Consider the following 15,405-nt stretch of genomic DNA (forward strand, 5'->3'; position numbering starts at 1 on the left):
TGTGCATGCTAGTCCATATGCACAATTACAAATCAGAAATGGCACATCAAGCATGGTACCTGTCAAAAGCAAAGCTCAAAAGTAGGAAAATGTACACACCGCTAGAGAGTTGAGCACATTATGAACACCTGGAAGTTTTAATTGCACTTTTGCCATGACTTTGCCATTACACACCTGCCAAAAAAAAAATCTCAAGAATGAATATGTCCAAATGGCTTTATACATGAAAAAAGTATCCTCTAACCACATAAATTGCAACAACAATAGCAATGGTGGCCCTTGAATATGCAGCTTAAGTAAGCACCTTCCAACATTTGTAAGAAACTACTCGGCATCGAGACTTTAAAAATGTCGAGAAAAGGAGGGAAGAATGCAAATCAGGAGTATCTAGCTAGAAAAATCCTTAGAATGGGATCTCTTGTAATATGCAGAAGCTTCCAGACGAGCATTACACTTTGATAAATACTTTCAGCCCTTGGTTCTTGACGATGAATGGCACAATTTAGAGAAGATAAGAATGCACACACACAAAGAAAGTTCTATTAAATGTCTTCAAAATACCCAATGGGTCTATGAAACCAAAAGTGAGACAATAGTGTTCATGTAATCTCATCATGGTACAAAAGAAAACAAAGACTAGAGCTATGAGCTGGGAATGTCAAATCCGAGCCATATGATACAAAGTGGGACCATCATCATCATACAACCTATGGAGCTAACCTCCCGATAGGGGGAGGGGGCCCTCAAGGATATCGAGCATCAGGTTAGCCTATAGAAGGCTCTGCAGATCCACCGGGCATGGGAAGGTGGCTTTGTGCCTCTTGTAGTCCAGACAATAAACAAATAAACAAGAGCTAGAGTGCTCCAAAACAAAAAGGAGAACGACACCTGTTGGCCCCAAAGCTTGGCGCCCCTTTCAGTACTTCTTTATTCAATTTCAATGGAAAAACTTAACTGAGTACAACAAAGTCAGTAAAAGAAAGAAACCTGCATGTCCAATCTGGCAACCCTCAAGACCTCTTAGCATAGAGGATACACACACAGATCTGTGTCCCACGAAAGCAACACACTGTTGTCTCCTCTAATCAACCAAGACAATGCAACAAGGAAGCCTTGAGCACACATCTGGCTGTTCCATGATCATAGCCTCAAACTCAGCCAAAGAACAAATCCACAATCTAACTCTGTTTCCACCCTTCAAACTGCCACACCCCTCCTCTCACAAAGGGCCAGAAGAAACAACTCTGAAGCAGTCGTAAGCCAATGGAAAGAGAGAAAGATATTCAGCAGGTACACTGTTGTCCCTCCGTCCAATCCTCCTCAAAAACACCAGCCTTGAGAGTATAGAGTATGCTGTCCTGAATTGCAGCCACCCGCCTTTGCTCTCCAGAGCTCACATGAGGGGAAGAGAGAGAGAGAGAGAGAGAGATTCAGGCTGCGCCTACTGTCGTGTCAACCGCCCATCCCTTTTTGTACCCAATGTCTTGCAGCCGCTTGTACCAGCTGTCCTGCAGCCGCATTGCCCTTGCTGTCCTACAGCCGCCGGCGCCAGCTATCCAGCAACCGCCGACGCCAGCTGTACTGCAGCCGCTTGCTCCAGCTGTACCACTAGACGCCTGTACCAGCTGTCCAGTAGACGCCTGCTCCAGCTGTCCAGTAGACGCCTGTACCAACAAACCTGCAGCCGCCTGCACCAGCCCCCGACTATATGCCTATGGCATCACGCGAAGCATGCCCTAACTTTTCAGATTTCTTGCTTGTGCTTTTACTTCCTTTAAATCCAGATGAGACTCCAGTGAGTAACACATTTGCCGTCATAGCATTCTCTATCATCTGCGACATATTTGTTACTCGAGTCTTTATGCAATAGTCACGCACTTCCTTGGGCAGCCCACGACAATACTTCTCAGCCTGCTCAGACAAAGGCACTGCACGATAAGAAGTAACTAGGAGTAAAGCTTCCCAAAACTTCTTATTATAATCCTCAATATTTTCACACTTCGATGCATCCAACTTGTGCCATGCTGTCATTACATCCACCTCAAAAGTAGATGTGAGCCACACGGAAGAGAACACCTGTTTAAATTGTATCCAAGTAGATGGTGCTATGCCCTGCAAAAGAAGAGTGGACCACCACTGCAATGCATTGCCCTTGAGAAAAGTAGCAGCTTTTCTCACCTTTGAGGATTCCGTGTAATTTCCACCAGAAAAAGCAGCATCAAACTGCTGTAAAAAGGTAAGTGCCTTTAGCTTGTCTTTGGCTCCGCTGAACGTGTCAAATTTCACTACAGCTCCCCCTTCCTTATAATCCTTCGCCTTACCCATAGGCGTTAGATTATCGTAAGGAAGTGGCTTCACAAGATTGCTACCCCCAGCATTCATGCCTATCATAGGGTCAACATTGTCAGTTCCCACACCTGGCATACCTTACATTCCTGCTGATCCCCCCATATTTCCAAACATACCACTATGCATACCGGGCTGCATGCCCCCATACATGTTTCCTTGCATTCTGGGCTACATACCACCATACATATTCCCCTACATAGCAGGTTGAAAATTAGCTCCAAAATTCCCTTGCATTTCCATGCCTCCCTGAGGGTATCCCCCAATCATTGATTGGAACACGGAACCACCGCAAAAATAGCCTGGATGCATAGACTGTTGCGGAATAGGTGGCTGTCCGAAAAAGGAACTATGTTGGTTTGCACCAAAAGTGTTCTACATGTTGGGAAACGGTCCAAAAGCAGGATCCTGTGGGAAGGCACCACTATTGCCCTGAGGTGGGTTCCTAGAACGCTCTTTCTTCTTCTTCTTCTTAGGTTCAGAAGGGGCTCTCATAAATTCAGCAAACTTCTCACTTTGTGTGAGCTGCATAAACACATCCACTGCGCCTGCCAAACGAGCTTTAAACTGGGCATCATCTTCCTCTTGACTTGGCATGTCTTCTGGCTGCATTACATCCTCATAACATGCATCTTCTACAACCTGATGTCCTGCAAGAATATCCTCATATTCATTTCTCTCAGGAAAGGTCTCCTGCTCTTCCTCTTCATCATAAAAATAGTCATCTTCCATGTCTGACATCCTGCTGAAATTTTCAGCAATGGCTTTCCTCGAGACAACCACGAGCTCACCCCCTTAAGAAAGTTGATGGTGGTCCCGGCAACGGAACCTTGAAACCGCCCTCTGGTAGAAACCAAAGTGCAGTAGACTAGCAATCACCTATCCAATTGTTGTCCAGACAATAAACAAATAAACAAGAGCTAGAGTGCTCCAAAACAAAAAGGAGAACGACACCTGTTGGCCCCAAAGCTTGGCGCCCCTTTCGGACTTCTTTATTCAATTTCAATGGAAAAACTTAACTGAGTACAACAAAGCCAGTCAAGGAAAAGAAACCTGCATGTCCAATCTGGTAACCCTCAAGACCTCTTAGCATAGAGGATACACACACAGATCTGTGTCCCACAAAAGCAACACACTGCTATCTCCTCTAATCAACCAAGACAATGCAACAGGGAAGCCTTAAGCACGCATCTGGCTGTTCCATGATCATAGCCTCAAACTCAGCCAAAGAACAAATCCACAATCTAACTCTGTTTCCACCCTTCAAACTGCCACACCCCTCCTCTCACAAAGGGCCTGAAGAAACAACTCTGAAGCAGTCGTAAGCCAGTGGAAAGAGAGAGAAAGATATTCAGCAGGTACACTGCTGTCCCTCAGTCCAATCCTCCTCAAAAACACCAGCCCTTAGAGTATAGAGTATGCTGTCCTGAATTGCAGCAACACCCCGCCTTTGCCCTCCAAAGCTCACACGAGGGGAAGAGAGAGAGAGAGAGAGAGAGAGAGAGAGAGTGATTCAGGCTACGCTCGCTGTCTTGTCAACCGCCCATCCCTTTTTGTACCCGCTTGTACCAGTTGTCCTGCAACCGCCTTGCCCTTGCTGTCTTGCAGCCGCCGGCGCCAGCTGTCTTGTAGCCACCGGCACCAACTGTACTACAGCCGCCTGCACCAGCTGTCAATCGACACCTGTACCAGCTGACCTGTAGCCACCTGCACTAGCCCGACTATATGCCTATGGAGAGAACCGGCCAAAACAGCCGTATACGAATCTCTTCAAGCGACCCTCTCCACGCTGCCAGCTGCCTTGCCCTTTCTAAAAGCAAGAGAGAGAGAATAAGGGAGAGGGAGAGAGACGTGTACTTCCAAAAATGGAGTAGCCCCTCCCCAAACTTATCCTAGGGGCCTCATAAATTTTATTAGAACTTTACTAGGGGCCACTCAAGGTTATAAACATTAAAAACTTTATTCCCTTGGTCCCCCTTCACACTTGGGGATGTCCACACATTAACCTTTTGTCCGGGCACCCAAGTATGAACAATTAACTATTTATCTTGCTCACCGACTACCATGCCCACACTTGCGCTGTACCAATTTCACAGGGTCATGACATTTGCAATTCAGCTTTGAAGGCTGAAATTTTCTCCTTATCATTCCCAATTAGCAACTTGTCATCCACATAAAGAAAGAGCATAATCAAAGTGCCATGATCCTCTTTCACATGCAGGGTGCTCTCTATTGGACTATTGCGAAAGCCCTCGCTAGTCAAATAAGTATGTATCTTCTCATACCAAGCTTGGGGAGCTTGTTTAAGACCATAAAGTGCTTTTCGAAGCCTGCATACTTTCCTTTCATGACCATGCATCTCAAAACCAATGGGCTAATTTACATAAACTTCTTGCAAATCCCCATTGAGAAAAGCTAATTTTATGTCCAACTAATGCACTTTCTATCCATGATGGGCAGCCAAAGCAACAACACATCTAACCGTGGCCATATGAGAAGTAGGTGAAAAAGTCTCATCATAATCAATGCCATTTTTTCATACACATCCTTTGGCCACAAGCCTGGCCTTGTACCTGTCACTGCTACCGTCAAACTTTCTTTTCAACTTGTACACCCCCTTTGTGCCAATTGACTTCTTGCCAGAGCGAGCAAGTCTACCAAATCCCATGTGTTGTTTTTGTGGATAGAGTCCATCTCATTTTGCATGGCTTTTACCCAATGTTCATCCTCATGAGCCTCTTCAAATGAATCTAGCTCATCTGCATCACAAAGTGTATTCATGCATGCATCACAAAGTGTACTCATCTCCATGTTCTCTTGCATTACGTGAACCAGCCTGTGTCCTGCTACCAAGTGGAGCTGAAAGCTTGCTCTCCTGTAAGGTATGGAGCAACCAACGAGGCACTGCTTCCTCTTGTAATGAGCCCATTTATGGAATGATTTTGAGCACCCAGATGCTGTCCATTAGGTAAAGTTATGGCTGATCTTTTGTGCCATTAATTCCCTACTAGAAAAGTCCTTCAAACATGTTATGATAGCCTAAAGGTGGCTGTCCAAAAAATTCAGCCAATGGCTGGTTTGAATTTTCAGCAAACACAACATCTCTGCTGTCCAAAATCCTTTCTGTGAAAGGAAGAGACGGTAGCCTTTACTGCCACTACTGTAACCCACAAAATTGCTAAGGTATATGTGCATAAGCAATACATCCGATAACTCTAAAGTGATCAACTTTAGGTTTCCTCTCATGCCAGATATGGCGTTATAGTTTTCAACGCTTCGGTCGGGCATCTATTCAACACATGTGTAGCACACATGATTGCCTCCATCCAAAATTTGTGAGGCAAGTCTTTGCCTTTAACGATGCATCTAGCCATTTCCATCAATGACCTGTTCTTTCTCTCAGCAACACCATTCTGCTAAGGAGAATATGACATCGTGCATTAATGCTTCATGCCCTTTTCTGCCATAAAAGCTTTGCAAGCAATGGATATGTATTTCCCCCCTCGATCTGTACGGAGGGTCTCCACTCTGCAACTTATTTGATTTTCAGCCTGTGCCACAAAATGCTGAAAACATGCAATACATCAGATTTTGCTTTCAAGGGATACACCCAAGCAAATTTGGAGTAGTCATCGATTAAGGTTACAAAGTATACATGCTTTCCAATAGATGGTGTTCGCATAGGACCACACACGTCACTATAAACAAGCTGTAATCTCCGCATCAGGCATGTCCTACACCATTTGATGGCATGCCACAATTATGCCTCTTGCATGGCAGGTGTAAGAGTGAAAACCACATGAGCATCATGCCCTCTCCTATCAAACCTGTCAAGCTGATATAACCCATGGTACACTGTGTCAGATGTGACTAATGCATAGTAACCTTCACGGTCTTTGACTGTGCACCTGTCATCCTCACAGTTCACTGCATATCCTCTTTTAGCAAAAGTGGAGACCTACAACAAGTTTTTATTAATCCTAGGCATATACAATACATCTGAAAGACATAAGTCTTGCACCATCTACTATTGTGAGGATCACCTTACCAACACCCTATACTGAATAAGAAGAATTGTTTGCACATGTTACCTGTTTGCCTTCATAGACAGCCATAAGCTTCTTAAACAAATTTCTCTGCGAGATAATGTGTTTAGAAGCACCACTGTCAAAGTACCATGTGTCGAGTCTTTCATTGACACTGAGAGACATATGCTCTAATGATGCATCATAATTGCAAGTAAGAAAAGTCCACTCATCTTGCACAAGGTTTATTGACACATCATTTTTCACTACACGTAATGAAGAAGAATCTACAACCATGCCGCTTTCCTTTTTCTTCTCCTTCGCAAGCCGCTTTTTGCACTCATTTAAATAGTGACCCGGCTTTTTACAGTAGTGACACTAGCCCTTTTTCTTAGGCTTGCTTGCATCCATTTTAGCCTTTTGTGAAGACCAAATCAGCCTTAGGCTAAAAATTACTTTTGTGAAGACCAAATCAACCTTAGGCTAAAAATTACTTTTGGCTTTTCCTTTGCCCTTGCCTTGGGCAACAAAAGCCTCATCACTGCCACGCATGACAGAAGACTTGTTCTTCCAATTCTGCTCCTCCTGTAGCTACAAACCAACCAACTCTGGAAACAAGATTGGTTCCAGGTTTTCCCGCATACATAGAGTGAGCGATGTGTGGAAGTTCAGGTAAGTTTCTAGAAGTGATGACAGTGTCTTGGAGACCAACTCCTTTTCAGGAATGATCTCATCAATATTAAGAAGATCTTGGATCTTCGTAAGATGATCAACCATGCTGTCCCCATCTTCTATCTTTAAAAAAGGCAACTCTGTCCTCATTCTTGGCTCTCCAATACCTCCCAAGCTCGCCATGAGGTCCTGCAAGAGCTGATATGCAATATGATTGATTTCTTTACTAACAAAGCAATCAAAGCCATCGCTTAGGCATCATGAGTATCCCATCTCTTCTGCTCCTGTGAGGGAGAAGCAAGTACTACAGCTTGCTCAGCACCACAACCAAGTGTTAGGTGCTATGTCTGTAGGGCGTATATCTTCAACTGATACATATCCCCATAAACCTTTGGCCACAAGAAGGTCATGAAACTCCACAGGGAGTAGTTACTGCCATCCAGTTTGTCCTCTTGGGACAAAAACCCAAATATTCCCAACCATAATGCTGAAATCTCTCTTCCAAGAGATATGCAAACAATTGCAACCAAGTATGCTATAAAAAGCACCTACACACAAAAACCCAATGCACCTGAGTGTTATGCCAAGCAATCACAAGTTCCTAACCAAACTTTTTGCCTTTAATACAAGGTTGCAATAGATGTTTGGAGTGTGACACGTGCAATCCAAATCCCTGCACATTGCACAAACATCCAATCAAGGCTTGTACATGGAAAGCCCCAAATTTTTGTGCACCGGTGAGCTGTATGATGCACACAAATGCGAAAAGCCCCAAATATGTGTGTTCCTTTCAACTTCAATTGTGCAATTAACCACTAACTTCTCGAAACCCCCAAATTCTTGTAAAAAAATTGCAAGCTAAATTTTGCAATTAAGCATGAATTTTGCATAAGCCTCGAATTTTTGCCCCAAAGTGTAAATTATGCATTGAAGCATGTAATACATTAAAACCCCCAAATTCTGTAAATCCTGCACCTTTAATTTCTGCAATTAAGCAAAAATTCTGCAATTGTGTGCATGAAATTGTCATGTTATCCTTGAATTATGCAAATAAGCATGAGAAAGGCCCAAATTTCAAACAGTGCTGAATTTCCGAATTTTCTCTCTCCTTGAAGGGAAGCAACGAGGGTGTTGAGGTCTGCAGAAGGAGTGGGTGCTGAATGGGAAGGTGCCCTGAGACGGAAGCATCGAGCCAAGGAACAGCGAAGACACCAGGCAGATGATGTATGGCGGAGAGTGACATGGAGGCTGGACGGTGAGCACCAAAGGGACAGGTGTGCGCGAGCGGGAACCGACCGGCAAACACGAAAGACAGTCGGCTGGCAAACAGTTGGCTAGAAGCTAGCACGACAAAACGGGGGGATAGCACGGCAACCGACGAGTTGACGGACAACGAAATGGATGGACGGAAAGCTCCAAAATTAAAGAAAAAATGGCCCGTGTCACTCAAGGCATAGAGTGGGCATATCTCTGCCCATTGTGCGTTCCCCGACCAACCCACCCGTCCCCCCCCCCCCCCCCTAAGCGTCGCTGGGATAGAAAGCCAAAATGGGCGGCGAGCGGTGAGCTGCGGCCGGAAAGCGCCAGGCAGGGCGGTGGGCAAATTGGCCGGAAGGGTGGACGCGCCAGACTGAAGGTGGTGTCGGTGCTAGGTTGAGCAAAACAAAACCAAGGCCTCTACAGCACACTCAACCGTACACCATTGAACACCAACAGAACCTATATACGATCAATGCTCTTCTTCCAAATGCACAATATAACTCTGACATGAATATGGGAGCAGGTTATGTTTAAGCAAAGTAGATAGCTTTCAAGTGGATTTGTACAACTACAATGGGTACCTGAACATGTGAGCTAATAGCAAGTGTTCATTTATATACAAAACATCAAGATGGATGGGTGGTTGAAGTACAAAAGGAGGCATCAATCTAGTTCATCATCATTATACAATTCCGCATCTATGATTCCCTCAGGCAACTCCCAAAGAATAGTAACATTCCTCATCCACGAAGGAAGCATATACCTTCATAAGGTCAAAAAAATATGAACTTACGAAGTGATAGATTTGAGAAAGAAACAATAGTGAAGAAGAACAAAGACAAAAACAAAGCATTTGAAAGATCAAAAATAAATAAACTAACAAACCTAGCTACTAGGGTGAGGAAATCAAAAGATAACATCAAACAAAGACTTTTAATTAAGACATTAACAAAAAAAACAAACAAACAAACAAACCAAAACAAAACAAAAAACAAGAAACAAGAAAACAAAACAAAACAATTACATGAATGACAGAAACTTTAAAAAATAAAAAATTTAAAAAAAAAAACACAAGCATACACACTTCTTCTTAATAAGAACTTAAACCTTTTGAACTAGAGATACTAAACAACACCACAAAATAGCAAAACAGAGAACTCTAAACTCTAGACCTAAAGCACTTAAGAGCTAGAACGAAACATTAGCTAGAGCGAGAAAGAATTACAAAAAGACTAAACAAGGCCTACTCAAGTTAAAAAAACAAACCCTACTTTAAGCTAGAACAAGCCACTTTTACAAAAAAGAGCATTGAATTATAACTTAAGTGGGTTTTTCAGCTCCCCACTTCTATAAATCTTACTCCTTATCATTTTAAACATTCCAAAAGCTAAAATACCAAAGATAAACTTACTACGATTCATGAAAGAACGAACCTTTTTCAAAATCTTATTGAAACTATAACCTTTTTCGATAAGCAGCAAAATAAGATGGCATGATTGAGAGAGAAGCAAATTTAGTAGAGTTAAGACGAGAGAATCTAAAAAGTTTAGGGCAGATAACAACATACTTACCATCCACGAAGGAAGCATGATCAACACAAAACACTCAAATTCCGTCCAGAGTGAGCCAACCACATCCATCTGGAAACCTTTACTGCTTATGTGTTGCACCCATGGTTCAAGCACAAGAGGTAAGTACATGATATCCAATGTTTGGTTTTGAAGAGAAAACCCAATACACATACATACAGTCACAACTCTCCCAGTCCTTTAGTCAACCACAACTTGGACTTACTGGCTAACACCACACCAAGTATACAACTGGTTCAACAACATGGAGGGGAAAGACAATCCACAATCACCAACTCTACAGCACACTTGAGGCTTTTAGCTTTATTGGCAAACACCACCCCAAACAAGCTCAAGATTGAAAGAGTTTTGAATCAATACCCAAGTTACATCAAGATAACAATCCATATGATTCCCAACATAACCAAACTAACCACAATACTCACACCAAAGGCACCACATATAACTCATACAAAGACTAGAAGTACCATGCTCAAGATCAAAGTAAAGGTTTCTATCATGTAAGTGTCGATGCCAGATGGCTATGGAAAAGACAGCCAACAAGCAAGCATCCGGTCTTGTGAGGAGTATGGAGGAACTCAATCACACAAGATAATTCCAAAAACTTCGTGATCTCCAAAAGCAAGATGTCTTCCCAAGAGGGTGAAAAGCTTCAACGTTTGTGATCTTCAATAGTCTTCGCAATGGGTCTTCACAATTCGTTTTAATTTCAGCAACATCTCCTCCTCTTATATGGTCCGGTCCCCTTCAGCTCTCCTTCTTCTTTCCCACCTCCAATCGTGTTTTGGCCTCCACTCCTCTGTTCTCCCTCACAAGCTCCCCCACACCTTTTTTTATAGTGTACTTCATCATGAAGGGTCGATCAGCCCATGCCCTGTTTGGAAGTGGCCATGCGGTCATCATCAAGTCATGTGCCATGCCACCTATACCTGCAGTTGGTGCCTTGCCCACCAGCCACGTGGGCCATTGCCCATGCCCTTTCTATCATCTTCTTGATCAGCTCTGGCCTGCCACGCTGCGCCGACTTGTCCACGAAGACCCCTACCATGCCGTTCATGCCCATTTACTGCAATCGGCTAGCAGTCACATGGCCAACCCATTGTCTCCCCATCTCTTTCCTTCCTCAGCTCCCGTATGAGGACGCCATCACACTGCCATATCTGCCTGCAATGTGGCCATTGGCCAGCCAACTCCTCTTCATACTACACAAGGTTTAAAACCTTATTACTATGTTACTGAAATTTCAAATCTGCTAGCCCGAGTTCACGCCATGCCACTTGTCCGAGGCCACCATAAGACCATCACCTCACCCCAATGTCCTGCCATAAGGTTCCATGTTTAATGCCAACACCAAACGGAAGATCGTTGCCTGATCGCACCGAACGGTAGATCTCCAAGGGGAAAATGCCAAAGGGAAAAAGTGCTCTTGGTTAGCCCATGTTCACAAGTTGCACTACTCATATCATATATGCCACTAGGGCCTATGAGACCAAAGTGATACAGTAATGTCCATGGCATATCTCATCATGGACCGGAAAATAAAATAGCAGACAAACAAAACAAAGCTATCTCACTAGGGTGATACAAAACTGTCCATGGAATCTCATCATGGAATACCACGAACATGGAACATGAGAGAAGCAACAAACCCCAATAGATGGTATACCATTCTCCAAAATATCAAGCATGGGGTCAATGAGTATAGCCAAGAGGTCTCCCTCAGTTGTATCATGTGGAAAGGTAGCTCGATCGCGGTGGAGCATGTCCTGGATATGGAGCTGATGAGGGGATCATGCCCAACGCCCGGGGGCCGAGAGCGTCGAGCACACTGGAATGCGAAAGCCTGCTCCAACGTAACTCCTCTCGGGCAAGGTGGGTCTGGAGCAGCCTGAGATGGGTCCACAAGATCCACTGTATGGGTGTCCTCCATCTCTTGGGTCCGGAAGAAGCTGGTGATGGTTGGTTGGTAAGGGAGGGGTCGGGGTGGCTAGGGACGAAGCTCTCTCCAAGAAGTGTTCCTGTGTTTGCAAAGCTCAAGTAGTAGGAGCCATAGGCAACGCTGGTCTGGGAAGTCAATGATCCTAGAGAGTGGACCAAACCCCTCATGAAACAAACAATGAAACCTTTTGCGGATCTCATAGTATACTCAGTAGTGACGTATGTAATGCTCCTCTGTCTCAACTTCTATGTGGCATAATCGGCAAATCCTCTCCTCCTTGGGTCTCTGTATGAGTTTCCCGGCTCTAAATACGTACTCAACTCTACCTATCTCCTCTCCGAGGCAGTGAGATGAAACCAGTATCTGACCAATCACAATCTGCATGGCATGGGACAAGCAAACACTCTGGTAGCCCAGCTCCTGGATGAATCCATCCTCAGTGAGTGTGAGGAAGCAATCTCTATAGAAGTGCATCTTCGTTGGGAACTCCAAAGGTGTTATCCATGAGCAGTGGGTGTAGAGGCTAAGAAGATATAACCGGATAACCCGGTTGGTGTCCCTCATGAGAGAGCTGGAGAAAAGGGGAGTCCAAATTGTACTGAAGAGGTGGGAGGCCGTCCATGCAAAGCCCATGTACTGAAAACCAAGTGAACACTCAAGTAGAGCCCACTTGCTGGATGAATCCATCCTCAATGAGTGTGAGGAAGTGATCTCTATAAAAGTGCATCTTAGTTGGGAGCTCCAAAGGTGTGATCCATGTGCAGTGGGTATAGATACTAAGAAGATCTAACTGGATAGCCCGGTTGGTGTCCTCATGAGAGAGCTAGAGAAAAGTGGAGTCCAAACTGTTCTGAAGCGGTGGAACGATGTCCATGCGGAGCCCATATACTAAGAACCAAGTGGAAACTAAGACATACCGTAATCCAGGGTAGCCCTCGAGTGCTAGCTGTCTCGAGGACTCCAAGGCAAGCCTCAGGTACCTACAAGGATCCATGTGACTAATGCAATGGAGGTATGTGACTATCTGGAAGAGTGCATCCACTACCATCGGGGCTGCCGCAAACTCACCCTGGATAATCTGGTGTGGATTGATGGTTTGCTTTGGATCATACGAGAGAACCTCATGACCTAGGGCTCTCAACTCGCTACCAATCCTCATCAGATAAATCTGGCCCCCAAAAGACTGCTCCATACACCAAGGTTGGTGTCATGAGGGTATCAAAAAGCCAACCCTTCGTCCTCGGCTCCTAGAACTGTGCCTGGAAGAACTGCCACTGAAGTAAGCTCAAGGCTGCATATCCCCATGTCACTAACATGTACTACGTGAACCATGGTGAAGCGTGGGCCACTGAAAGTGACACCAAGGTAGACATAGGATGAGACAATCTCCACTAGATCCCCTCTGTATGTGAAGCTCAGTCTAGACGTGAAGGGGCGGGAGGTATTGAAGACCATTACCTTGGTTTTACCAAGGTTAACAAAAGGTCCTGCTGAGTGTAGAAGTCTTGTAAGGCATCTAACTGTCTTTGAAGCCCCTCGGTTGAATGTCATCTGCATAAAGTAGTAGGGGAATTAATATGCTTGCCAGTGTGGTACCAGCCCCACCTAATTCATCAATGAAGCTCAAGATCTCATCAATGTAGAGGCCAAAAAGAGTGGGTGATAGAGGGCAGCCATGTTTCACCCCAATAGTGCTGAAAATATCCTACGATGTAGCTCCTGGGGCTCTCACTCGTCCGATGACGAACGCTTGTAGGTTTGTGAAAATATCTCTTAGTTTCTTAATTTTCGTATTCAAGGCTCTGTCACACAAGCATCTTTGTTATCCTTGAGTTCCTTTTTGGATCTGTTCTCAATTGCCATTTATGCATCTAACTGTTTAGAGCCCATCTCTATTTTTGTGTTTGTGTTTAGGTTACAGAGAATGCAATTACATGATGTGTGAAGTGTGTAATGCGATGTGCAATGTGTAGTGGGGAATGTAGGTGTATGTGTATGTGATGCAGATGTGCACGGGTTGTGTAGAGAGTTCAAGTACTATAGGTAATGTGATGCAAGTAGTGTGTAAAGTGTAGTGCAAGTAATGTAGATAATGTGATGCAGGTGATGTGTAATATAAGTAGAGAGAGAGAGAGAGAGAGAGAGAGTTGTATTAATGTCTTCAAAAGGCCAAAATGACCTATGAGACCAAAAGGTTACATCATATCCATGAGGTACATCATCCTGGGTACAAAATAGTAATAAAGAAAGATAACAAAAATTTAGAACTTTAAAATCTAATCTAGGTACATGAACAGAGAGCTCTCATATCACCCTAATGCATCCCTCATGGGCCGCTGTGACATGGTGCTCAAGGTGGTAAAACTGAGCTGGCACGAGAAGGTCCTGCGATGATAGGAGATGATGGCCCGGATCTTCCTGTGGTGGCGTGGCCGTGGGCGAGGGCCATGGGGTTTGGGGCGTCCAGCTTTGCATAACTTAGTGGCTCTGTCGAGTGTCACACCTCTCGGCCGAGCTCCTACACTAGCCTGTGGTCTAGGTATGATGGGTGGATCGGGCCTCAGAGTGCTGGTATGCAAGAAGTCCGTGAGAGCTCTCTGTGCTGGTGCGAGAGAGAGAGAGAGAGAGAGAGAGAGAGATTAAGCATCTACTAAAGACCCAATGGGCCTATGACACCAAAGTGATACAATGTCCATGGCATATCTCATCATGGAATGGAAAATAAAATAAACAAAACATAGCTTTCACACTCGGGTGATACAAAACTGTCCATGGAAACTCATCATGGAATACCAAGAACATAGAAACATGTGAGGAGCATCAGCCCCCAGTAGATGGTATACCACTCTCCAAGATATCAAGCATGGGGCTAATGAGTATGGCCAAGAGGTCTCCCTCGGCTACGTCACGTGGAAAGGTAGCTCGATGGCGGTGAAGCATCCGAGCATGTCTTGGATCTAGAGCTGATGAGGGGGTTGTGGCCGGCATCCGAGGGGCCGTGGGCGTCGGGCACGCTGGAATGTGGAGGCCTGATCCAAGGTAACTCCTCTCAAACAAGGTTGGTCTCGAACAGCCAAGAGTGGGTCTAGAAGATCCACTACATGAGTGTCCTCCACCTCCTGGGTCCGGAAAAAACTGGTGATGGTTGGCTAGCAAGGGAGGGGTCGGGTGGACTGGGGCTGAAGCTCTCTCAAGAAAGTGTCCTTGTGTCTGCGGAGCTCAAGAAGGAAGAGCCCTAGCAAACGCTAGTCCGGGAAGTCAATGATCATGGAGAGTGAACCAAATCCCTCAAGAAACAGACAATGAAACCACCCACAGATCTCATAGTATACTAGGCAGCGGCATATGTAATGCTCCTCTGTCTCAACCTCTGTGTGGCATAATCAGCAAATCCTCTCCTCTGGGTCTCCGTATGGGCTCCCCAGCTCTGAAGACATGGTCAACTCTACCTGTCTCCACTCTGAGGCAATGGGATGAAACCCGTATCTGGCCAATCGCAATCCACATGGCATGGGACATGTGAACACTCAGGTAGCCAGGCTGCTGGATGAATCCATCCTCAGTGAGCGAGAGG

At 44.9% G+C, this 15,405-nt stretch overlaps 1 protein-coding gene across 3 annotated transcripts in view; it reads right to left on the reverse strand.

Annotated features, from left to right (window-relative positions):
• LOC147620195 (uncharacterized) overlaps positions 1–15,405 on the reverse strand; it is an 84,662-nt gene that overhangs the window by 5,631 nt on the left and 63,626 nt on the right. For all 3 annotated transcript variants that reach the window (XM_086772393.1, XM_086772392.1, XM_086772394.1), the window contains one exon: positions 100–174. In XM_086772393.1, the coding sequence (XP_086628519.1) occupies positions 100–174 (75 nt within the window). The remainder of the gene's footprint in view (positions 1–99; positions 175–15,405) is intronic.

Source organism: Cibotium barometz, chromosome 32 (assembly GCF_041138505.1).
Source record: "Cibotium barometz isolate CiBa-2024 chromosome 32, ASM4113850v1, whole genome shotgun sequence".
In the NCBI taxonomy this organism is placed as follows: Eukaryota; Viridiplantae; Streptophyta; class Polypodiopsida; order Cyatheales; family Cibotiaceae; genus Cibotium; species Cibotium barometz.